Source organism: Balaenoptera musculus, chromosome 19 (genome assembly GCF_009873245.2).
Source record: "Balaenoptera musculus isolate JJ_BM4_2016_0621 chromosome 19, mBalMus1.pri.v3, whole genome shotgun sequence".
Lineage (NCBI taxonomy): Eukaryota > Metazoa > Chordata > Mammalia > Artiodactyla > Balaenopteridae > Balaenoptera > Balaenoptera musculus.
Genome location: NC_045803.1, coordinates 2,592,020 through 2,617,611, shown reverse-complemented (window position 1 = coordinate 2,617,611; position 25,592 = coordinate 2,592,020). Strand labels below are relative to the sequence as shown.

Here is a 25,592-nt window from a genome sequence, read left to right as displayed (position 1 = left end):
TGAAGAGTGGCCCCCACTCGCCACAACTGGAGAAAGCCCTCGCACAGAAACGAAGACCCAACACAGCCAAAAATAAATAAATAAATTAAAAAAATTAAAATTAAAAAAAAAACAAAAAAACAATATTTAAAAAAGAAAACCAAATCATATATATAGACACCTTCAGGTATGGTTTGATCCAGGAGCTCAAAGAGTGTCACCAAGGCCTAGTCTCTTGCCTTTTGGCTCTGCAACCCTCCCTTTTGTTTCACTCTAGGCATCCACATGGTGGCAAGGTAACCTCCAGCAGTTTCCAAGCTACGCTTACCTCCCTAAAAGTTAGGTGGGAAAGTTGGTGCCTGCCTTTCTCTCACTTGTTTTGGTAAACGTTCCATTCCGTTTTGTTGAATCTGACTGGGTGGCCTGAACCAGTCACAGCGGCTGGGGAGGGGGTGAGTCATATGATCACTCCTAGAGCTGGTAATGGAGCCAGCTTCCCCAAAACCAGGGGGAAAGGGAGTGGGGGAGAAATGGCCCACTCGGCTCCCCAGGAAAACTGGGTGCAGTTATCAGAGACAACGGAGTGGGCACCAGGAGAATAACGATGGTCTCAAGGAAGGGTCCGGGCTGGCAACAGGTGGGCGTGCTGGGTGCTTTACAGGCATTTCCTCGTGTTATCTTCATCACTGTGCAAGTGACACAGGCTGGGACCTGGGACCCTTTGCTGCAGTGCTGCAATGCTTACACCTGGACAAACATCAAACTGTATGGGACTAAAAATAACTGCAAGAATGTGCAGTTGGGGCAAAATTATGGACAAAAGATACAAAGAGACCGAAAAACCCAACTGCCACTTCTGAAGAGCCAGGAACAAAAACAGGGTGTTGGGACCAAAAGCAGGGTACTGAGCATGCCCCCTGTACACAACACTACCAGAGGGGTGGGCAACCCACCTAAGCCACTCCTCTGGCCTGACCCCTGGACACGCCCCTACCCTCAACCCAGATAAGGAACAAGCTCCCCCCATTCCCCCCAGCAAGCCAGCCAGCAAGGGAAACTGTTGTTTGTTCTCGCTCCCCCTTGCTGCAGCAGGGGCCCCAATAAAGCCTTGCCTGAATCTCTTGTCTGGCCTCTGATCAGTTTCTATTGATTAAGTAGGCCTAGAACCCTGGTTGGTAACACAAGGAGTTGACAACATCAACTAAAATTTATCCAGGGGGACACTGGTGTGCTCTTCACTTACGTGATCTCAACTAATCCTCACAATAATCCCACGAAGCAGGTGCTAGACGTGGAAGAGAAACAGAGATATGGACACACACACACATAAATGTATCACTCTTGTTTTAGTACATTCCGCCTGCTACCACAGAACACAGCAGACTGGGTGGCTTATCCACAACAGAGATTTATTGTTCACAGTTCTGAAAGGTACAAGTCCAAGATCAAGGCTGCAGCATGATTGCCTTTTGGTGAGGGCCCCGCCCTTCCTGGTTTCTAGCCAGCACCTTCTCCATGTGGCCTCACACGGTGTAAAGGGCCAGCAAGCTCTCTGGGGTCGCTTTTGTAAAAGCACTGATCCCCATATCTGAGGGCACCACTCTCATGACCTAATCACCTCTGAGGGGCCCCACCTCCCAGTGCCAAGGCACGAGGCATTAGGATTTCAACATGAATGCTGGGGAGACGCGGATATTCAGACCATAGCAACTCCCTTTGTAAAGGAAGTATGAAAGCATAACTATGTATTTCTTCTTTGAGAATGAAATGTGTGTCTCATTAAAAGGCTTTTCTAACTACATCGGTTAAAAAATAAAAATACCCAAATGATGGGGGAATTCCCTGGTGGTCCAGCGGTTAGGACTCCAGCTTCCAATGCAGGGGGGCATGGGTTCGATCCCTGGTCAGAGAATTAAGATCCCAACATGCCGCTAGGCCAAAAAATAATAAAATAATAAAAGACAGAATCATAAAACATTAAGGGACTTCCCTGGTGGCGCAGTGGTTAAGAACCCGCCTGCCAAGGCAGGGGACACGGGTTCGATCCGGAGTCCGGGAAGATCTCACATGTCGCGGAACAACTAAGCCCGAGTGCCACAACTACTGAGCCTGCGCTCTAGAGCCCGCGAGCCACATCTACTGAGCCTGTGCGCCAAAACTACTGAAGCCTGGGTGCCCTAGAGCCCGCTCGCGTGCCTAGAGCCCATGCTCGTCAACAAGAGAAACCACCACAATGTGAAGCCCTCGCACCACAACGAAGAGCAGCCCCCGCTCTCCGCAACTAGAGAAAGCCCGCGTGCAGCAACAAAGACCCAATGCAGCCAAAAATAAATAAATAAATAAATAAATAAAACATTTTAAAAAAATCCCCGAGTGAGCCTACATTGGCTATACACACGCTTCCTAAAACTCTTGACACCCAAGGAGAAAAAGATTGACCAGAGAAAGAAATAAAGCAAAACCTCAAAGACCTTCTTAAGTATAAAGCTAACGAGCTTTTACTACATTTAATTACAAAATATACTATGATCCTTATTACGGAATAAGACAATTATATTAAGATCCTGTAGATTTCAGTTCACGGGAAGCCTACTTTGGCAATTACAAAACGTCAGGAGAAAGTTAATGTGAGTTGCAGGAGGCGTTGGTTGGTGTAAACAAACTATAAAACCCATTAAACTTTCCTCTTCAATGAGTGAGTTGTTTCCCAGAGCTATAAAAAGTTCAGCATAAATTCAAATGGTTGTGAGGTTATGAGGAACGCTCTCTTATTGCTGAAGGAGTTCGTTTAAAAATAAACGTTTATTTCTGTCTGGCAGTTTTTCCTGACAATATCACAGGACATGAGATGTTTTGGGTTGCTGGCTCTGAATCTGTTCTCACTCCCATCTCCCTGACTCCGCCCCCGCCCCCACCCCCACCCCACCCCCCCACACACACTGTGCCGCAGGAGAGAGGAGCTGAGAATTACCACCTGGCAATTTAAGTCCAGGGTCGGGCCCTTCACCTTCACAAAGACAGCCTGCCTCTCCGGTGGTCCCTCTGGGGAGTCAGCATCCCAGAATAAGTGGCGCTGGGAAAAGGCCACTTAACACAGGGACCTGTATCTCATATTTAACAAGAATGTTATTTCCTGGTTTGGTGGGGATTCTCTCTTGACAAATGAAACTAAAAATTATTTTTTGAAAAAGAGTTGATCCTCACTGCATGTGGATTCCATACCTGTGAACTCACCTACTCACTAAAGTGTGCTACCCCCAACCAATACCCAAAATCAGAACTCACAAGAAACCAGCCCTGCTGACACCCTGATCTCGGACTTCCAGCCTCCAGAACGGTGAGAAAATAAACCTCTGTTTGACTCCCTCCTGCTGTAGGCCCTGCTCACTGTCGGTGTGCCCAGGGAAGGGGGTATTCGGGCCAGTGGAGAACCTGCCCCCCACCCTGGGCTGGGCCATGGCCTCAGATGAGGCTCACCACACCCACTGCTGGTCTTAAAACCTGAGTCCAGCCCCACCCCTGCCTCTCTCCTGCTGTGTCACTTGGGGAAAGTGCACTTACCTCGTAGAGCCTCACTTATCCCGACTGTAAAATGGGCTGATGCTTTGATCTGCTCTGCCGTCTCACTGGGCAATTTCATTGTTCACCCTTGACTGGTTCCTGCGGCCTGGTGAAGATGATTCACTCTCAAATCCAGCCTCCCCCCACCCCCTGGGAGCCCTCACTGGGGGTTGCAGTCTTACACAGACACACCGCCCATTCATCCCAGGACTCTTCCCCTCCTTTGTTCACAGGCTCATCCATCACCTGTTTATCCAGTAAACGTTACCTGAGCCTCCCAGGTGCTCTGGGCTGGAGACCCAGAAGTGAACCCAACGCCCTCCCAGCTCTGGAGGATCTCCCTGCTTTAAACACCATACAAAGAGAAAACGTTAATTATTATTTTGAGTAATAATTACATTGGTGCTACAAAGGAGCCGAGGAGCTTCTATAGGGTATGGCTAAATTTGCTGCCAAAGGAATTCTCGCCCTCGGGCCTGGGAAGTAGGGTGACAACCACTTTCCTTCCATGCTTATTTACTCATTCAGGAGCAGGCCCCAAGCTGGGAGCTGGCAACAACTGGGTCTGTGTTATTGAGTTCCTCACCAGAGGGTCAGCAGGGCAGACACACACACACACACACACACACACACACACACACACACACACACAGTTGAAGCATGAGGTGGAGAGAGAAGGGACACCGTGGAAGCTCAGATGAGGCCCTTCATTCAGGTTTATTGTGGTGGGCATAGTCAGGGAGGGCTTCCTGGAGAAGGCGGCATCTGAATTGATCACTGAGGGATGTACGATGTTACCAGGTGAAGAAATGGAGGGAGGACATCCAGGGAGTCCTTCTTTCATTCTATTCCTCACCAATAACTATGGTATACTTGAATGCTGGAGAAACAGCCGTGGTGTGTGGATACTGCATAAACCATCAAGGTGATGTTACATGAATGGCTACTTAATTTGCGGACCCAATGAAGAGTGAAAATGCAGAGCCTCATGTTAAAAAAAAAAAAAAACATTTAGAGTTTGAAGATGGGGACTTCCCTGGTCGTCCAGTGGTTAAAATTCCATGCTCCCAATGCAGGGGGGCCCAGGTTCGATCCCTGGTCAGGGTACTAGATCCCACATACCACAACTAAGACCCAGCACAGCCAAATAAATAAATAAATATTAAAAAAATAAAAAAAGAATTTGAAGATAGCCACAAGAAAGCATTAAACCGAGCGTGGGGCCCTGGGCAACCATACAGGTTGCAATTCCAGGGAACTGACCCTGGAGGTGTGTGTGACTTTTGTCACCTTTGTTTTCGAGAGCAGACAGCTTGGCATGAAAAGGCTTGAGGGGATGTGATCGTAAAGAGGAGTCTGGTCGGTTAATTCAACCATGCTAAGAAGGACCAGGTTCATGGGCAGAAGATCTAAATAGACATTTCTCCAAAGAAGACATACAAATGGGCAATAGACACATGAAGAGATGCTCATCATCACTAATTGCTAGAGAAATGCAAATCAAAACTACAATTTAACAAATGCCGTGAGGGTGTGGAGAAAAGGGACCATCCTACACTGTTGGTGGAAATGTCAGTTGGTTCAGCCACTATGGAGAACAGTATGGAGGTTCCTCAAAAAACTAAAAATAGCGGGGAAAAAAAGGACCAGGTTCCGCCCTCTCTCCTCCCTTCCATCCTAAGTGGGATCTCCGACTGTCACCCCTCATGGCACCCATGGCGGCCGCCGCCGCTTAAAGTGTCACCCACAGACCAGACAATGCAGGACCACTCTGACTGCTTACCTCCTGTTTGAGAGCTGGGGAAACCTCTCCCTGAGGTGCCCCACAAACCTGCCTTCACGCCTCATTGGTCAGAGGGTGTCACACACCTGAGCCTCAGCCAATCACTGGCAAGGAGAACGGGAGCGTCTGATTGGCTTAGGCCAATAAGCACTGCCCTTTATTGGGCCCTCATCCTTCCCACAGGACTCTGTGTGCTAGGTCACTTCCAATTCGGATGAAGACACTGATGAACTGGTCCACCCAGGGTGTTGCATCTCCGCGGAGGGGTGCTGGGGGGCGTTCTGAACCTTGACACACCCACTGTGTGATGCTGAAGCTCGGGATGGACCCGGATTCTGTTTCCCGTCTGCGCCTGTATCCTCTGAGCCTGCCCAGGAGCTGTCTTTATAATAAGTGCCCAGTACACAGGAATTGGACAAGTGATGAGTAGAGGATATTCTGTGGTGAAATAAGCTGTTTCGTTACATGGTGGCGGGCTGGGGGTGGGGTGGGGTCAACTTTGCATCCGGGTTGGGCTTGCCTTCATTAGTGACTCAATTATAGGTGAAGTGAAAAATAGCTAATATTTATCGACTGACGCCTTACTCTCTGCCAGGCAGTGTCCTAAGTGCTTTGTATGTATTCACTCGTGAATCCCCACAGGAACCCTGTGGAGTGGTTACTATTCTAGTGTGTGCCTGAGGCGTGGATGCACGTGAGGCGCATAAAAATCCCCTGGAGGGCTTGTTAAAACAAAGTGCTGGCCTGCCCCCTGAGGTTCTGAGTTGGGGGCCGAGAATTTGCATTTCTTATTTATTTATTTAGGCTGTGCCCGGGTCTTAGTTGCAGCACGCGGGATCTTTAGTTGCAGCATGCGAACTCTTAGTTGCTGCATGCATGTGAGATCTAGTTCCCCTGACCGGGGATAGAACCCAGGCACCCTGCATTGGGAGCACAGAGCCTTATCCACTGGACCACCCGTGAAGTACCAGAATTTGCATTTCTAACGGGCTGCTAAGGGATGCTTTGCAGCTGTTTTGGGGACCAGAGTTTGAGAACCACTGTTAGAGGAACATCTGCTTGCCAAGCCCCTGCACTCCTTCCGCGGGGTGCCCTCTTGTAATTTGCACAAAGGCACCACATAAGCTAGAGGAATCCTGGGTCTGAAAGGGTCCGATTGAGTCAAGGGTTTAAGTTTTTTTGTTTTTGGCTGCACCGTTCGGCGTGCGGGATCTTAGTTCCCCGACCAGGGATCGAACCCATGTCTCCTGCAGTGGAAGCTCAGAGTCTTAACCACTGGACCGCCAGGGAAGTCCAAGGGTTTAAGTTTTAAGAAGCGCCTTCTGAGGAATGGACACACAAAATGTGGTCTATCTATGCGATGGAATATTATTCAGCCTTAAAAAGGAAGGAAGTTGTGACACCTGCCATGATGACATGGGTGAACCTTGACATTATGCTAAGTGAAATAAGCCAGTCACAAGAGACAAGTACTGTATGATTCCACTTACTTACATGATGTGTCTAGAATAGTCAAATTCATAGGGAGAAAGTAGAATGGTGGCTGCCAGGGGCTGGTGGCAGGGGGAATGGGGAGTCAGTGTGAACAGTTTCAGTTTTGCAAGATGAATCGCGTTTTGGAGATGGATGGTGGTGATGGTTGCACAACAATGTGAATGTACTGAATGCCGTGGAACTGTATTCTTTTTTTTTTTTTTTTTTGGCTGCACCGTGCCGCTTGTGGGATATTAGTTCTCCGACCAGGGATCAAACCCGTGGCCCTGCAGTGGAAGCGCAGTCTTAACCACTGGCCCGCCAGGGAAGTCCCCTGGATTCATTGTCTAAGAGGGTAGAAAACTGTGGGGAAAGCAAGTTTCCTTGCTGGGGGAGGGGCAAAACATTCTCCTCTGCCCACCTTAAGGTTTGAGATGTCCCTTAAAAAATCCAAGTGGAGACGTCAAGGGGTCAATCAGAAGTGAGTGGGAACAAAGATCAGTGTTTTCCTGGAGCAGAAAAGATGCCTGTGTGGCTGGAACACATTGGGCAAGAGGGGAGAAGTGGGCAGAGAGGTGGGCCAGGGTTGGTTAGACCACAGTGAGGAGGTTGGTTTTCACCCGGTCTCGGACAGGAGATTGTGACTCAGCCACTGACCGCTTGTGAAACCAGGGGAAAAGTGATTGTCCATCTAATGAATGATGGTTACGCGCCAGCCACTGTCACACCCTGTCTGCGCACCAGTCCGGACGGTGGAGGTGGGGGCGAGGGGAGTGTCCTTCTCACCCTTCCTGCACCGAGGAAACGAGGTGTGGACCAGACGTTGACTAGCCCTGGGTCCACGCGGCTCCTGGGTCGTCCTCCGGCCTGGAACCGTCTGTGCACAGAGCTCCAACTCATCTTCCCGTTGCTGAAATGGGGAGACTGAGGCCCTGTCCAACGGGGGCACGTCGAGGACTTTCAGGCAGTTCCCTCCCCGATTCAAACTAAGAGTAACTCCGGGGCGTCCGGGGTAAACTGAGGCCAGAAACCGCGTGCCGGGCTCACAGAAAAGAGCAGGGCGCCTGGGTCGGCCCCCGGACCACGCTCCCCTGAGGCCGGCAGCCGGCTTACGTTCGGATCGCGCATCAACCTCAGACATCATTGCTTCTGCCCAGGTTGGGGTGGGGTGAAACGCGACCCGTTGTCAAGGAGACGCACCCCGCAGGCCCTGATTGGCGTAGAACTCTGGCTCGGGCCGCCCGCTCCTAGGGTACAGGGGCCCCATTTCCTGAGGGCCAGGAGCCTCCAGCCTCCTCCGGTTTCCACGGCAACGCCGCCATGGCTCCTCCTTCTCCCTTCGCCCACCGGCTCCCACCTTCGGCACGTCTGCGCATGCCCGGGGCCCGCCCGCGCGCGGGCCAATGGGAAGAATTACACGTGCATTCTGGGAAATGTAGTCCAAACCCTGACGCGCTGAGAGGCCATGTTTGCGAGGACCCATAGGCCGCTGGCAGCGCTTCGATGCATCTTGGGAAGTGTAGTTCCTGCTCTGGCGGAGCCATTCGGGGACGGGCGTGAGAGGGTCGCCACAGCGAGAGCCAATGGAAATCCGCCTTTGCCGCGATGCTTCGTGGGAGATGCAGTTCTGGGTGAAGCCGGCGGGGTAGTGGGGGGAAAGGACCACTGGGTTTCTGGGAGTGTTGGGGGGAGGGGGACGGATGAGTTTGGCGCAAAGCCTGCCGGGGCATGGAGTCCTGGTGAGCTCTGTGCGCATGTGCGAGGTGGCGAGGGGGCTTGGGGGGCCTCGCCCGGGAGAGTGAGGTGAGCGAGGGGGGCAAGGAGGGAGGGATTGGAGGGGGGGGGCGGTTGGACGAGCTTTGGGGAGAGGGGGGCTGGAGGCCGGAGGAGGGAGGAACGGGAGGGTTGGGGGAGGGAATGAAAAGGGGGCCCGAGAAGGGGGAGGGGGAGGGGAGCGTGAACGGGAGGGGGAGGGTCGGGAAGTGGGAGGGGGTTGTGGGTCCCGGAGGCGGAGAACGTGAGGGAGAGTTGGAAACTGAGGGGGGGGTAGTGGGGGAGGGTCGGGAAGTGGGGGGAGGGGGAGGGGACTCCAGCAGCGGGTGGGCTGGGCCCTGCCGAGGAGTCTGGGGGCGCCGGACGGACCGGGTCGGAGAGGTTTGCTGGAAGGGGCTCTGGGGGAGGGTCGTGGTCCAGACGTGGGTGGGGTGCAGGTGGTTCACGTCGTGCATGTCTTTACAAGTTGGATCTCACTTTTGTGGAGTTGTGAGATTCCCGAGGATGAGCTGAATTGTCCTCTTCCTTTTTTTCTTTCTTTCTTTCTTTCTTTCTTTCGGGTGCCCTCCCCCCCCCCACTAGCTTGTTGCAAGGGACTAATTTCGTGGGCGTGCAGTGCTTCAAGGCTGTGTTTGCTGTTGTTAGCGTGTGAGGCTGCCCTCCTCCCCGTCAGCCCCCCCTCCCTCTTTTATTTGCTATTTTAACCCCTACTCCTGCTCATACTTGGATTTAATGTGTGTGCTTCTGATCGAAGCTATATCCCTAGCACCTCACCAAGTAACAGTAACAGTAAAGGTTAATTCTGGTTGAAGGCTTGCTTAGCACAGCTGGGTGCTGTTCTCAGCATCTTTGTTTTCCTTACATCTTGAATTCTTACTGCTACTCTTGGGTAAGTATGACTTCTCTCCCCATTTTACAGCCCGGGAAGGGAGATTCAGTGTGTAAAAGGTTCTACACCTTATCCTGGGACGACTAGCTGGGAGATGGCAGGGCTGGGATTTGCTCCAGGGCCCTTTGCTCTGAGTAAATATTTGTTCAGTGGACCGGTGGTTCTCCACCAGGGACAACTGCGCCTGCCCCCCTCCCACCTCGAGGCACTCTCTGGAGACATTTTTGATTGTCACAGTTGGGGAGATACTGCTGGCACACTGTGGAAGGAGGCCAGAGATGCTGCTAAACACCGTAGGTTGCAGAGGATGGCTGCCACACAGAGTTGCCCAGCGCTAAATGTCACTAGTGAAGGGTGGGAAGCCCAGGGGTGGGCCAGCAGGTCTTCACTGAACGCTTACTCTGTGTGGGATGGGGGCCTCTTCTAATTCATGCTCCTAGCAACCCCTGTGGGGAAGGAGTTACTCTTAGATCTGTACTACAGGTGGGGAATTTAAGTCCAGAGAGGGCCCAAGGTTACACCACCGGTAAATGGCTGAATTAAAAGCGGAGGCCAGGCAGGCAAGCTCCAGGAGCTGTGTCTCTTAATTTTTTCCTTTTTTTTTTTTTTTTTGCGTTTTTTAAAACTTACTGCAGTTTAGTTGATTTACAATGTTGTGTTAATTTCTGCTGTACAGCAAAGTGATTCAGTTATACACATATATACATTCTTTTTTATTCTGTTTTCCATTATGGTTTATCACAGGATATTAAATATAGTCCCTATGCGCTACAGGAGGACCTTGTTGTTTATCCATCCTATATATAGTAGCGTGCAACTGCTAATCCCAAACTCCCACTCCATCCCTCCCCCACCCCCTTGGCAACCACCAGTCTGTTCTTCCAGAGCCCTGCCTCTTAACCATTAAGTTAATGCAGCAGGCGTGGGCTCTGGATTCGAATCCTGCCTCTCTGTCACTCTCTGCGTGTCCATTTCTCTCCTTCTTTACAGTGGGGCTCATCTCCCCAAGTCGCAGGGCTGTTGGGAGGGACGGGTGGGGCAGAGTAAGACACAGGCCTCGTGGCGGTCTCCTGAGGCCTCCAGGGTGCCCGGTGGGGCTGGATGATGCTAGGGGGACACACAAAGGCATGTTACAGTCACTTTCATGGAGGCAGCACAGAGCACTGTGGCAGCCGCTGGAGCTACTGGCCCTCACTGAATAAGAGGAGTTGCTTTTCACAGCAGAGGGACCTTTTCTGTGTGTGGATGTATTTTGCTTTGTTTCTTCTTATTTTTTGTCAAGCTATAATTGACATATATTCGTTTCAAGTATACAACATAACGGTTTGATATTTGTATATATTGCAAAACGATAACCACAGTAAGTCTAGTTAATATCCATCGCCGTACAGAGTTATAGAATTTTTTCTTCTCATGATGAGAACTTTTAAGAGTTGTTCTCTCAGCAACCTTCTTTTTTTTTAAGATATATATTTTTTAATGCTTTTTAAAAAAAAATTATTTATTTTATTTATTTATTTTTGCCTGTGTTGGGTCTTCGTTGGCACGCGCGGGCTTTCTCTAGTTGCGGCGAGCGGGGGCTGATCGTCATTGAGGTGTGCGGGCTTCTCATTGCGGTGGCTTCTCTTGTTGCGGAGCACGGGCTCTAGGCACGTGGGCTTCATTAGTTGCGGCACGCGGGCTCAGTAGTTGTGGCTCAGAGGCTTAGTTGCTCCGCGGCATGTGGGATCTTCCCGGGCCAGGGCTCGAACCCGTGTCGCTTGCGTTGGCAGGCGGATTCTTAACCACTGCGCCACCAGGGAAGCCCAACTTTCAAATACACAACAGAGTATTATTAACTATAGTGACCAAGCGGTACTTTACATCCCTAGGAATTAGTTCTTTTGTAACTGGGAGTTTGTAAGTTTTGATTCTTTTCACCCATTTTGCCTACCAACACCCCCACCCCTGCTTCTGGGAACCACCAATCTGTTCAGTGTATCTATGAGTTTGCCTTATTTTTGTTTTTTTTGGATTGCACATGTAAGGGAAATTATACATTTGCCTTTCTCTATCCGATTTATTTCTCTTATCATAAAACCCTCGAGGTCCATCCATGTTTTCACAAATAGTAGGATTTCATTCTTTTTTATGGCTGAATAATATTCCATTATATTTATTTATATATGTTTTTATATTTGTATATTCCACTTTATATATATATATATATATGTATATATATATATATATATATACACACACACACACATATACATATTTTGCATCTTCTCTGTCCATTTATCCATCAGCAACACTTAGGTTGCTTCCATGTCTTGGCTATTATTGTAAATAATGCTGTTATGAATGTCGGGGTGCATGTATTTTTTCAAATTAGTATTTTTGTTTTCTTTGAATACATATCCAGAAGTAGAATTGCTGGATCAAACGGTAGTTCTATTATTTTTTTAAACCGATTTTTTTTAAATTAATTACTTTATTCTTTTTTTTTTTTTTTTGGCTTGTGTCGGGTCTTCGTTGCTGCGCGCGGGCTGTCTCTAGTTGCTGCGAGTAGGGGCTACTCTCTGTTGCAGTGCGCGGGCTTTTCTTGTTGCAGAGCATGGGCTCTAGGTGCGTGGGCTTCAGTAGTTGAGGCGCACGGGCTCGGTAGTTGTGGCTCGTGGGCTCTAGAGTGCAGGCTCTGTAGTTGTGGCGCACAGGCTTAGTTGCTCCGCGGCATGTGGGATCTTCCTGGACCAGGGATCAAACCCATGTCCCCTGCATTGGCAGGCGGATTCTTAACCACTGCGCCACCAGGGAAGTCCCCAGTAGTTCTATTTTTAATTTTTTGAGGAACCTCCATAGTGTTTTCCATAGTGGCTGCATGGAGTGACCTTATTTATCAGTCAGTATGTGCTTTATCAGGAGCAGCCCCTGAGCTCGGTGACCCTGGGATCCAGGGAAGAGTCCGTCTGGCCCTGCCTCAGGGGCTAACCTTGGACGGCCGGGAGCGTGGGTCCATGTGGTCCTCCCTGAGGTCACAAGGCCCTTCAGCGTGATTCCCAGGGCCTCACTCACTCAGGTCAGACTCCACTCCTGTCCCAGAGGGATCTTTCTCACAACAGAGCAGGCTTCTCTGCCTCTTTTGAGACTCGGCTCTGGCCCAGGTCTTCTGGGAAGTCTTTCCTGCCGCTGCTGGGCTAGTCAGTCCTTAAATGGAAGGACGGGTGGGTGGAGGTGATGCTGTGACCGGCTCCAGGGCCAGACAGACGCCAGTGTGAGTTCAGCCCCTGCCACTTATTAGCTGGGTGATTTTGAGCAAGGCCTTCACATTCTCCATCTGCAAAATGGGGGCAATAATGCTAATCACACAGGACCGGTCATCCTATAAATTTTCTTTCAGTGCCAACCAGCATGCCGGGCTCTGTATATGTGGCCTCTTGCCCTTGCAACGCTTAAATTCTAGCAAGGGAAATCAGCGCCCAGATATGGTAAGACCAGATCTTATTAAACGCTGAGATGAAATTAATACCTTGACATGACAGTAACTGCAGGGGAGGGTGTGTAGGTGATTCAGGGAGGCTGTCCAAGGAGGGAAGGATGGCATCTAGGCCTCAGAGGTGAGAAGGAGCCAGCTGAGCAAAGATGGAGGTAGAGAATGGCAGTACAAAGGCCCTGAGGTCGGGCCAGCCTTGAGTCTGAGAAGATCATCAGTGTGTGGCAGACGGGCGTGGCTGTGCGCCAGTAAAACTTGACTTAAACAAGCAGGCTGCAGGGATTTCCCCGGTGGTCCAGTGGTTAGGACTCCGCCCTTCCAATGCAGGGGGTGCAGGTTCAATCCCTGGTCGGGGAACTAAGATCCCACATACCACACAGTGTGGGCAAAAACAAACAAACAAACAAGAAAACACAAAACAAAACAAAGCAAAACCCAGGCTGCAGGCCAGTGGCTCTTGAAGGTTTTAAACTCAGGACCCCTTTATACTTTAAAATTTTTTTGAAGATCCCCCCCCAAAGCACTTTTGCTTACAGGAATTACATTTATTGGTATGTGTCATGTTAGAAACTAAGGCTGAGAAAATTTCAAAATATTAATGCATTTAGAAATTGCAGTAATCAACTTTCCATATGTTAAGATAAATAACACTTTTTTTCCTTAATTTTTTTTATTGGCGTATAGTTGATTTACAATGTTGTGTTAGTTTCAGGTGTACGGCAAGGTGAGTCCATTATACATACACATGTAGCCACTCTTTTTCAGATTCTAGTCCCATATAGGTCATTACAGAATATCGAGTAGAGTTCCCTGTGCTATACAGTAGGTTCTTATTAGTTATCTATTCTATATATAGTAGTGTGTATATGTTAGTCCCAATCTCCCAATTTATCCCCCCCCCAGCAAATGACACTTTTTATTTTATTTTATTTATTTATTTTTTAAAAATAACACTTTTTAAATGAAAAATAACCATGTTTCCCCAAATGAAAAGCTGGAAACATGGCATCATTTTTCTGCACATCTCAGTGTCTGACTTGAACAGCTGGGTTCTCCCATCTGCCTCTGCTCTCAGCCTGTGGCCTCTGGAAGGCCCCAGCATACACTCAGGAGAGAATGGCAGCGAAAGAGGCTGGTAACCTGTGTTAGGAAAATAGTTCTGACCTAGAGGTGCCCCCGGAAGGACCTTGGGGATCCCGGGGGTCCCCAGGCCATTGGAGGACCACAGTTCCAGGCCGGCGTTTCTTAGGGGCTGGGCCCTTCTCTGCTGGGGGCCGTCCTGTGCACTGGAAGGCCCTTAGCGGCATCCCCGGCCTCCAGCCACCGGATGCCAGCAGCACGGCTCCCCCACCCCCATCCAGCGAGACCTTTCTAGATGCCTCCCCAGGGTAACGTCACCCCCGGTCGAGAGCCCCTGCTTTGCGTCACCCTCACGACTGAAGCCGCTGCACGTCTGTTTCCTCCTTCGGGAAGGGGAAGAGGAAGTGGAGGGCACACGGCTTCCTCGGGGCGCCGGGGCGCAGGTCTTACAAAAGGAGAACGGGGAGAACGGATAAGGGGGGCCTCTTGCAGTCTCTCGCGTTTCCCAGTACCCAGACGTGATTGGGGGCCCCTGAGCGTCGTGGCCTGCTGGGCGGCCGTGACAACACCACCGACCAGGCGGCTTCAGCAGCAGACACTGATTCCTCGCAGTTCTGGAGGTCGGGCGTCCGGGATAGGTGCAGCCGGGCTCGGTGTCGGGTGAGGGCCCGGGAAGATCCCGGCTTGCAGGCGGTTGCTTCCTGCTGTGTCCTCACACCCAGGGGAGACACATCTCCTCTTCCTACCAGGACATCAGTCCTGTAGGAGCCCGGTCTGATGACCTCGTTTAGTCTTCATTTCCTCCTAAAAGCCCCATCTCCAAATACATTTGGGGTTAGAGCTTCCACATATGAACCTGGCGGGGGGTACGGACGGACATAGTTCTGTCCACACTGGACAGTAAGGAAGAGACTGGGGGGGCTTTGGAGCAAGCATCCTAGGGTGTCTGCCTCAGGGACGTGGGTTGGGACGTAACCAGGCATCGATGGTGGTGATGACGACTCACATTTTCCCGAGCATGTGCTACGTGCCGGGATCCGTTCTAAGTTCTCTGTGCGCGGGGAGGCTGCGGGGGGAGGGGGAGGGCAGGGAGGCCACACGAGGCCGGCGAGCGCGGCGGGCGTCTGCGGCGCGCACGCACGGAGCGTGGTGTCCAACCCCGTGCCCACGGCGGAGGCGGGGGCTTCCGGGGGATGGACGGAGTTGGGCTCTCACCACTGCCCTTCCCCCTCGACAGGCGCTGCCGTCCCGCCGGCCCCATGGAGGCCCCGGCCGCCCAGCCTGTGAAGCAGGAGTGCCGGGCCGCCGAGGGCCTGACCCTGGACTCGCCGTGGCACCGCTTCCGCCACTTCCACCTGGGCGACGCCTCGGGCCCCCACGAGGCGCTGGGCCTGCTGCGCGCCTTGTGCCGGGACTGGCTGCAGCCCGAGGTGCACACCAAGGAGCAGATGCTGGAGCTGCTGGTGCTGGAGCAGTTCCTGAGCGCCCTGCCCGCCAACCTCCAGGCCTGGGTGTGCAGCCGGCGGCCCCAGAGCGGGGAGGAGGCCGCGGCCCTGCTGGAGGAGTTCTGGGTGAGCGGGGGCGGCTGGCGGGAGGGGCCTGCGCCGCCGCGTCCCCCCGCCCCGGGCCTGCCGTCTGCCCTCCCCAGGGCCGGGGGTCCTCAGCTCCACACGGAGGCAAACACTACAGGCTCCATGGCACCCTGAGGTCCAGGGTGTGGTCGAGTCGGGGCGGGGGAGTCAGGCCAGCGAGGGCGTTTAGAGGGACTGTACGCAAGCCCGCCCTCCTGATGCTCAGTGCAAGTTCGGGGTCCCCGGGACCACCCCCAGGTCTGACAGCTCAGTGGAAGGACTCAGCGTCCTGCGCACGGCTGTAGCTGGTCACAGCGGAAGGACACAGATTAAATCAGCCGAGGAGGGCGCAGCAGGGCAGGGTCCAGGAGGGTTCCTCCCAGGGGATTCGTCAGCGGTGCCAACTCTTGGCGACAACGTGTGCAAGACACAGGGAGCATCGCCAACCAGGGTGCTCCCCGCGCCTGGAGGTGTTGGGGCTCCAGCCCCCGCGAAAGGCTGAGCGGGTACAGTGTGGCCCAGAGCCTCCACGTGAGTTATGTTGTTGGAGTGTCCAGCACAGCCCAAGGCCCCTGGCAGGCAGGACGTGCTGAGTGAGGGCTCAGCGGTCCCCTCCCAGCAGGTGAGGGCAAGGGCCAGACCTCTCTCTGGGTAAGGTCAGCCCTTGGCTGCACCCCAGGGGTCAGCGGACTGCAGCCTGAGGGCCAGATCTGCCAGCCTCTGGGGCTGTGGTGTGACACAGCCTCACGGGGGCACGGCCTCGCCGTCCACTCGTGTGTCGCCTGTGGCCTCTTTCTCCCCAGGGCAGAGCTGAGCGGTCGCGACAGGGACCAGAGGGCCCGCAGAGCCGAAAACCTTTGCCCTCTGGCCCTTTCAGGGAAAAACCTGGGCACTGGCAGGTACCAGGTGACTCGCGTGTACAGAGTTCGGGGATCCCAGGACCACCCCCGGGTTCAGTCGTTCATGGGAAGTACTCAGAGCTTGAGGAAAGCTGCTGTTCATCACAGTGAAAGGACACAGATTAAAGTCGGCCGAGGGAGCAGGCGGATGGGGCAGGGAGACCCTCACGGAGCTTCCTCGCCCCAGGTCACGTGGACAGCATGCGTATTGCCAACCAGGGGGGCTCCCCAGCCTCTGTAGACATGGCCTCCCAATCGGGGAGGCTGACCTTAATCTCAGGTCCGTCTGGGGGTCAAGCCGATACAGCAGGGCCAGACCTCCCCCAGATCGCACTATCAGCATGGCCTGCGTGTCCCCATGCGGTCCTGAGGGGTGGTCACTGGAGGCTATCATCCTCTCCATTTCAGAGATGAAGGTATGAGGCTCAGAGAAGTCGAGTGACTTGCCTAAGGTCACACAGCCAGTTAGGGAGGAGTGAGAGGGACAGAACCCATGTGCTGTGGCCCGGGATCCCTGCCTCTGTCCCCCGCTGGGTGCCAACACCTGGCCCAGCATCTTCCTGGGGATGGGGCTCAGCCTTGGCACAGTCCAGCATCCTGTGCCTGTGACCCGGGACCAGAGAGCCTGCAGGCCACCTGCAGGGCCCCCCCGCCCCGAGCAGTATAAAGTTCCCAGGTTTGTGTGCCTGGGAATCGCAGGGTGGCCGGGCAGTGCAGCTTCCCAGGCTCCACTCCGGGGCGAGCCGGCCCGCGTCCTGCTCCCACCCTGCCTGCACACCGGCAGGTGTCACCTGGGGTTACCGGGCCCCCCTGAGGCCAGGGAGCTGGGAGCTCGGCGTCCACCAGTCTGAGCGGGGGCTCCAGGTGACACCATGTGCTGCCCACCTCCCCCCACAACTGACCCCTGCGTGGGAAGTAACTCGCTCGGGCCCCCCAAGCAGGTCTGTGGCTGGAGGCGCCCAGGACCCAGGTGGCCCCGTGCCAGCCCCGCCCCACACCTCGTCACGCCCTCGTCTTGACCCTCTTCCTCGAGGAACATGGTGAGCCATTGGAGCAAAGGCAGATGGCTGGACACCTCCATCCCTCCGTCCGTGCATTCGCTCAGTGTCCATTGCGGGCTGCGGTGAGAGGCTCCGGGGGTCGGGACCCTCTGAGGTGGTGGGCATGTAAAATGGTGCAGCCGCGGTGGAGAGCAGTCCTCGGGTTGAACGTGGAGCGGCCACGTGGGCCAGCAGCCCCACTCCTGTGTGTGAACCCAGCGAAGTGAAAACACGTCCACACGTACCTCGCATGCGACACAACCTGAGTGGTAGCAAGTCAGCGTCCCTCGTAACAGCCAAAAAGTGAGAACAACCCTCACATCCACCGTCTGGTGAGTGGATCAACAGAACGCGGCCTGTCCACGCAGCAGGACACTACTCAGCCATAGAAGAGTGAGGCCCTGACGCGCTACACCGTGGGCGAACATCAAAAACACGAGGAAAACATGAGAGAAGCCGGTCACAAGGACTTTCGTTGCATGATTCCGTTGCCGTGAGATTCGCAGAAGAGGCAGGTCCATAGAGGTGGGGAGCAGATTAGTGGTTCCCAGAGGCTGGCGGGGAGGAAGTGGGGAGTGACTGCTGATAGGGACGGGGTACGGGGGCTGGGGGTGATGAAAATATTCTTGAATCCATTGTGGTAATGGTTGCACAACAGAACGTACCAAAAACCGTGGAATTGCAATTTAAATGGGTGAATTCTCTGGCATATGAGTCATGTCGCGATAAAGCTGCTATTTATAAAAAGATTGGCGCCAGGGTCAGCACAGAAGTGGGACAGGCCAGTCCCTGCCCTCCTGGAGCGTGCAAGCCCAGGCAGCTCCACTGGGAGGTCGACCAGGCCTTTCGCGGGGAAAATAACTCCATACCAACTCTTCCCGGCATCTGAAGAGGAAGGAACATTCCAGCTCATTCTACAGGGCCAGCGTTTTCCTGGTACCAAAACCAAGGAAAGACAACTGTAGGCCTTCCTCCTTAATCTCAGTGATGTTGAGTGAAAGAAACTAGACCCTCCCCCCCGCCCCGAAGAAGTACCGATTTACTGTATGGCTCTATGAACATAAAGTCCTAGAAGACAGACCACTGTATCGTGCCGGGAAGCACATCAGTGGTTGCCCTGCTGGAGGGAAGCGGGGAGGTTACGGATGTGCACGGGGAAGCTTGCGGGGCCACGTGTGTGTTCTGGGGCTTCATGAGCACATATGCACGTGGAACTCCTCGGGTCGTGTGCCGTGAGCCATGTGCATTCACTGTTCGTGTGTCACGCTTCGATGAAGCTGCTGGGAGTGCAGTGTGGAGGGTACCAGGATGGGGGCGCCCTTGAACCTGCGGGAGGTGGCAGAGCTGGCGCTTGGCCAGGGCCTGCAGGGTGTGTAGGAGGGCAGGCCGGGCACAGGGGTGGGAACGGGGCTCCGGGCAGAGGGAAGAGCGCGTGCAGAAGCGTAGGGCTCTGAGCGCCTGGCCCGCCCAGGACACCATCGGCCGTTTGCTGTTGCCTGGGCTTGGAGGTGCGGGCGGGGCCCCGGGCAGAGGTGGGGGCTGAGCGCGTGGCAGCGACCAGGCCACAGCAGACGTGAGTGACGGGGCAGCACCTGCGTTGCTGTAACGCCCTGAGCCACACTAGTCTGCTGAAGTAGCAAGGTGACCGTGCGGGTTCTCCCGCCACCACCAGACAAGGTGGGCACTTAGGGATCCCTAAAGATGAGCTTTCATAAAAGGCCCTGGAAGCTTCCTGCCATCTGCTCGCCAGCTGGTAGAATTGTCGGCATCGCTGGTCTTCAGCCTAACAGCTGCTTGGGTCCAAAAGCGTTGAAACAAGTGAAATGTGAGAAGGTGGGTTGGGTGCCTGTAACCCCTGACAGCTCTTCCTCATCAGCACCAGGAGAATTCTGGTCTTTCCTGGAGGCATGGGCTCGAGGAATAATGAGAAAGAGTATAAAGGAACCAGAAGTAGTGTGAAGCTTCTTTTTAAACCACTGGTCTTCTGGCTGGTGCCATGCTGCTCAGAGCTAACCACCGGTTGAGCTGGGAAAAGTTCCGTTCTCATTTTTTGCTGAGTTAAAAGTAGCTTCTCTGTTTTCCTTCTGCATTTTGTCGAGGAGTTTGCAAAAGGCATTAAAAAGCTAAAATTCAAAGCAGATGCATCACTTATCTGCTGTGTAACAAATCGCCTCAAACTTAGTGGCTCAGAACAGTAAACATTTATCATCTCAGGCAGCTTCCGTGGGTCAGGAGTTGGGGGCAGTGCTGGCTCAAGGTCTCTCACGAGGTTGCAGTTAAGACCCGGCTGGGGCTGTCCTCACCTGGAGGCCGGCCCAGGGCTGGAGGATCTGATTCTGAGGCGGCTCCGTCACGCGGTGGTCAGCTGGGGGCCTCCGTCCTCGCCACGTGGGCCTCTCCGTGGGGTGGCCGAGCACCCTCCAGCTTGGCAGCCGGCTTCCCCCAGAGCGAGCGGTAGGACTGAGAGGGAGAGAAGTAGAGGCTGTGGCTCAGGTTGCTCAGTTGGGGTTGTGGTATCTCTGGTTTCAGGGACCAGCAATGAGGGCACCTCGGGATGCGGCGGAAGGCTCCAGGGCCGGCGTGAGAAAGGAAGACGGTGGGGTGACGCCCTCAGGTGAGCAGCTCACCCCTTCCCCACGGCGCTCCCAGCCCTGGGGGACCCTCTCCTGTCCGTCCTTTATTTGCCCAGTGAACATCGCTGCTGTGAGCCAGGCCCCGTGCTGGCACCAGGGCGGCAGCTGAATCAGACACGCCCTGCCCTGGAGGGCACGGCGAGTGGGGGGTCAGACAGGACAGTGAGCGCCAGTGATGCGCCAGGCGTGGTCCCGCCAGCTCGCCAAAATCCCGCGCCCGCCCTTGAGATACCCGGCGTCATCTGCTACCTTTTGTAGCTGCAGGAACCCAGGCACAGAGAAGTGAAATAACTCACCCAGGTTCGGGTGCCGGCCAAGCCAGGGTTGCACCCCGGCAGCCTGACCCCAGAGCCTTTGAGCCCCGGTTCTTCGCGGGGCGAGACCTCCTGCCGTCATGCTCCTCCCGACCCAGGCGCTGTGCAGGACTCTCTTCGCATTGGCCAGCCTGGCGCCGATGCCCGGGCCGGGAGCTGGGGAAGGTGCTGGCTCCACCCCGACCACGGGCATTAGGGTGAGGAAGGGGAATCAGATTGAATCTCGTCAAAGCGGGGAATAGACCTGGGAGGCAAAACCCGAGGATGGCCACGAGAGGCAAAAAGGTGACTCTGGTAGCCGGCGTGGACTCAGGCACCTGGAGACCCATGGGGGAGGGTGGCGCTCACCTTGTGCCAGGGCTGTGGCTGGAGGGGACGGAGGAGCTGGGGATCGTCTCTGAGGCCACGTGTAGAGGTGGCAGGATGGGGGCCCTTCTGATGACACCATCAGGACCTGTAGAGCCCGGGTCGCGGGGGGGCGGGGGGGTGCCTATGGACCTCCAGAGGAGGGTGGGTCGGAGAGGGAGCAGCTCTGGGACGGTGACTGGGGACCCGAGGCAGTGCCCTCGTGTCCCTCAACGGGGACCACAGTGGGGGTGGAATGAGACGGCACACCAACGTGCTCGGCACCGTGCCCGGCACAGAGGGAGAGACTGACAGGTTTTTATCACACCCGTCCTAGTGTGACACTTAAAGGTTGCTTACCTCCTTGGAATTCCATAGAGCAGTTTGGAAACCTGAGGAAAGGAAATGTGTGGTTCATCCACCCACCCGTGCACCCACGCGTCCATCCATCACCCAATCCATCCACTCCAACATCCGTCTACATACTTTCATTTATCACTTACCTACCTATCGATTTCCTCCTCCCGTCCATCCACCCATCCATTCGTTGATTGGGCACTTACTCTGCACCAGGCCCTGTGCAGTACAGGGACCCAGGGGTGAATCAGAAGCTGGCGGACAACGCTCTTCCCTCCCGGAGGGCTTCCTGGCGTTAAGCGTTCCCCGCCTGCCGCGGGACCACCCCTCTAGCCAGGACACGGGCCGCCCTCGCGGCCTGCCCTTGCCTGGCTGTGCCCTGCGCCCGCCCTGACTCTGCGCCTTTGCCTGCAGGAGACGCAGCCCCCAGGGCTGAGGAACTGGCGACGGGGGACGCCCAGGCCGCGCGCCCTTACAAGCAGGAGCCGGGCAGCCCCCAGCCAGCGCCACCGCCCCCACCGGCGCCCAGCCTGCCCGCCTTCCTGGCGGCCCCGGGCTCCGCGTCCTGCCCCGAGTGCGGCAAGGCCTCGCTGAAGCCGGCGCACCTGCTGCGCCATCGGCAGAGCCACTCGGGCGAGAAGCCTCACGCCTGCCCCGAGTGCGGCAAGGCCTTCCGGCGCAAGGAGCACCTGCGGCGCCACCGCGGCACGCACCCCGGCGGCCCGGGTCCGGCCCTGCGCCCGCTGCCTGCGCGCGAGAAGCCTCACGCCTGCTGCGAGTGCGGCAAGACCTTCTACTGGCGCGAGCACCTGGTGCGCCACCGCAAGACGCACTCGGGCGCGCGGCCGTTCGCTTGCTGGGAGTGCGGCAAGGGCTTCGGGCGCCGCGAGCACGTGCTGCGCCACCAGCGCATCCACGGGCGCGCGGCGGGCGCGAGTGGGGCGGCGGCGCCGGGCCCCGAAGGCGGGGGTCCCTTCCCGCCCTGGCCGCTGGGGTAGCCCCCGCCCCGCCGTGCAACCCCTCCCGTCCCTCACCGGCTCCTCGGCCCCGTCTCTCCTCCAGCAGCCCCTCCTTTGTCCGAACCTCCTGGTGCTCTAGAGCTCTCTGTTCCTTCCCAAGCCTCACTTTAGGTCCCAAACCTCACTTTCCTGTTCGGATCTCACGCCGTCCTCGTCCTCGCAGTCTCTCCCGCCTGTAGAGGGAGACTCCGCAGTCCTTCCCTTTCCCGGGTGGGGGGCAGGGCTGGCCAGGAGCCCAGAAGTGGAGCGCAGGGCTGGAGCAGCAGGCGGGGCCCCTGGTCTAGAGGAGGCCGGAGGAAGGGGACTGGGTCTCGTCCCCCGGAGACACCCCCCAGGACGGAGTGGGGGACGGCTCCGACAGGACACCCCCCCCAGGAGACATACCCCCCCCCGGAGACACCCCCCAGGACGGAGTGGGGGACGGCTCCGACAGGACACCCCCCCCCCAGGAGACACCCCCCCCCTGGAGACACCCCCCCGGAGACACCCCCCAGGACGGAGTCGGGGCCGGCTCCGACAGGACAGACCTGGGTTCTGGCAGTGGGCTCCCTGGCCTGGCTTGTCTCTCCGCGAGCCAGAAGGCATGGGATGGACAGAGATGCCTGCCCGTGGGAAGCGCGTCGGAGACGACAGTTCACCAGCATCTGGAGAGTAATAAAGCCACTGATAAGTTGTGCAGACCCCGAGTGCCCTGCGTTCTGTCCTGGGGGCCGCCCTCCCCAAGCTGCCCAGGATGGGAGGGGCATTGTGGGCCCCACCTCAGACCCTCCCAGCTGGCAGGGCCCTGGGAGCCTGGGCCCAGGGGGCTGGTTCCTTGTCCTTGAGCCTAGAGTTGAGATGAACCCCGTGAGAGGTGACAGAGAGGAGTTCTCGCGGGGGTCTGCGCTGTGGGGGAAATGCGGGCACACGCCACCTCGTGGAGCCCACTCCCCGCCCCAGGAGGAGCGCTCCCTGCTTCCACCTCGCGCAGGCCGGGCTCAGCCCAGCTCCCAACGGCTTGGGTTGGAGTCTTGGCCTTAACAACTTCCAGGCTCCATGATCTCAGGTCACCTCCCCCTCTGAGCCTTGGTGTTCACATCTGTAAATAGCAATGGCACGCACATCCCTTCCTAAGGGCAGGTCACCCCCTTTCATTGGGGGACCCTCAAATATCAGTGTCAGTAGGTCTCTCTGGTGGCCCGTTTTCCAAAGAGGAAACCATCCGGTCTCCTGCTGGGAGTGGTCACAGGACCCTGGTGGCCGCCAACCTGGGAGCCCCGGGGGAGGAGGTGGGGGCCTGGGGCAGGCTCACTGTTGGGGGCAGCCCTTGGCCAGCCCCCTCCTCAGGGTCCTCAGTGCAGCTTGGGGTCCAGACCCTGGTCCCTCCTCTCGGGGGAGGAAAGGCAGCTGCCTTGTTTGGGTGTCCTGGAAGGAGAGCTCTGGCCTGACCACGCCCCCTGCTGACGTCCACCCGCCCTCCCGGTTCTGTGTTGCCCTGGGCTCCTGTGTGTCCAGCGCCCGAGCCTGGCTGGGCTTCTGCCGGCCAAATCGTCCATGGTCACTGCCATAGGCTTTCCTCTGCCAGCTCCTGGTCCAGTAAAACCCAGGCCACCGGTCATACCTGGGTGGCTGCAGGGGAGTCTGGGAAAGCAAGTAGCTGGACTGTCCGGCATTTACACCCAGAGCCGGGCCCCACCTTCCGAGACCCGTAACAGCTGGAGGAGATTCGGGTGCCAGGTGGTCTGCAGGTAACTGCCAGGGTGCCTTGGGCAAACCCTCAGACCTCAGCACCCACCTTGTGAAATGGGGCTAATAACACAGGCCAGACTCAGCCCAGCACCGAACGGCTTGGGTTGGAGTCTTGGCCTTAACAGCTCCCAGGCTCCGTGATCTCTGGCCCCTGAGAAGGGGCCCATTCTGGAAACGAAATGAGGGAATGACTGCAAACGCTTGCACTGCCGGGCCATTAGAAGCAGTGAGCACCGAGGGCACCTTTAGTGGCAGGGCTCTCCTTCCACTAGAGGTCCATGTTGCCACGTCTATAGCAGAGGAAGCCGGCTTCAAGAGGCCACGTCATCTGCCGCAGGACCTCACAAGGGGGGAGAGTGGAGGTGTCAGGCCGTGGCGCTGGGGGCCGAAGACTGGGTCTGACAATAGCGTGCCATGTGCCGGCCCCTCTTTCAAGCACTTAAAGCCATCAGGTCTTTTAATCGTCATAACCCAAGGAGGCAAGCACTGTGGTTACCCCCATCACGCAGGTGAGGGGCCCAAGGTATCGAAAGGGTGCGTGGTTGGGCCGCGGTCACGGATCTGAGCTGGGTGTCTGGCCCCGGCGGCCTGATGCCTGCTCGTCACCCAGCAATAGTACTTAGTCCAGCTCCTACCGTCGCTCAGGGGCCCCAGCCTCTGCCGCCAGCACAACCGTGGCTTGGGCTTGTTAAGCCTCCATCCCTGACCTCCCTCTGGGGACCTCCCACCCCAACACACTGCATCCACCAGTGTGGACGGTCCCTCGAGATGTCCCATCCCCTCCACCTTTGTGTCACTGGGGATCACAGTGCTGGACGAGCCTCGGGCATGGTAGGGGTTGGTGGAGGGGGAGAAAACACCCTGTATCAGAGACAGCTGGGAAGATGAAGCGCTCTGACAGCCAGAGCTTCGCCTGTTTCCACACAGGCACCCACCCCCGCCCCCTGTCTGCCTGCCGGGGAGCGCTGGTCCCACCTTGGCTCCCACACCTGGTGATGGGCCGTGCCTTCCTCCAAGGCTCGCACAGTGGCCGGGGTCGGGGTGGGAAGGAGAGGCTGGGAGGCTGAAATGGAACAGAAAGACCCTCTGCACGGCGGGAGGAAGCATGTGCCCTGCTGCTGGGGGTGCAGGCGGGCGCAGGCAGAACCAGCTGGCAGGACTCCAGATTCTGTAGCGTGTCGGCGTCATCCGTGGTGGACTCACGCCCTGGCCCCCACCCCACCCCGATAAACTCCCGTGCTCGCCCACCCCGACACTCTCCCGTGCTCCGCCGCACACAGGAGCACTTGCGTAGTAGCCCTGTGCCTCGCGAGGCTGTTCGGGTGTCCACCGTGGGAGCGGGGGAGGAGGAGGTGCACGCACACTGTTCAGGAAAAGTTGTCCAAAACCCAGAAACAGGGTGAGAATTCAGCTGTGCAGCCTTATAAAATCATGCTAGAGTGTTAAAAAAAACAAAAACAAAAACAACCCGAGTTTCCTGTAACTCCTTGCAAATGAAACTGTGTCGGGCTAACAGTTTGGAGAGGGGTTGGTTCACCGCTCCTGCCAAGTCAGAGGTTAAGCCGAACACAGCTAGGTGGCTGTGGGGACCAGGTTTATTCCGTCTGGCAGACGGAGCAGCCAGGTGTGGAGGTTGACCGTCTGGTGCGGCATGAACCAGTTTTGAGCAGCAGCCC

At 55.8% G+C, this 25,592-nt stretch overlaps 1 protein-coding gene across 2 annotated transcripts; it reads left to right on the top strand.

Moving 5' to 3' along the window:
* The first annotated feature begins 8,338 nt into the window (after positions 1-8,338).
* ZNF444 (zinc finger protein 444) lies at positions 8,339-22,868 on the top strand. 2 transcript variants are annotated; one of them, XM_036832273.1, is made up of 4 exons: positions 8,339-8,427; positions 15,248-15,581; positions 20,050-20,134; positions 21,584-22,868. In XM_036832273.1, the coding sequence occupies exons 1-4, from the start codon at positions 8,402-8,404 to the stop codon at positions 22,165-22,167; spliced, it is 1,029 nt and encodes a 342-aa protein (XP_036688168.1). In that variant the 5' UTR covers positions 8,339-8,401; the 3' UTR covers positions 22,168-22,868. The 2 variants fall into 2 exon arrangements, with proteins under 2 accessions (XP_036688168.1, XP_036688169.1); XM_036832274.1 differs by lacking the exon at positions 8,339-8,427 and adding an exon at positions 8,507-8,599.
* The last annotated feature ends 2,724 nt before the right edge of the window (positions 22,869-25,592 follow it).

Bases quoted from the DNA above. Each gene is read 5' to 3' on its own strand.
- ZNF444 (XM_036832273.1), top strand. From the start codon at position 8,402: ATGCTTCGTGGGAGATGCAGTTCTGG. The intron at 8,428-15,247 runs GTGAAGCCGGCG...CCCCCTCGACAG, and splicing joins CGTGGGAGATGCAGTTCTGG to GCGCTGCCGTCCCGCCGGCC. The intron at 15,582-20,049 runs GTGAGCGGGGGC...CTCTGGTTTCAG, and splicing joins CCCTGCTGGAGGAGTTCTGG to GGACCAGCAATGAGGGCACC.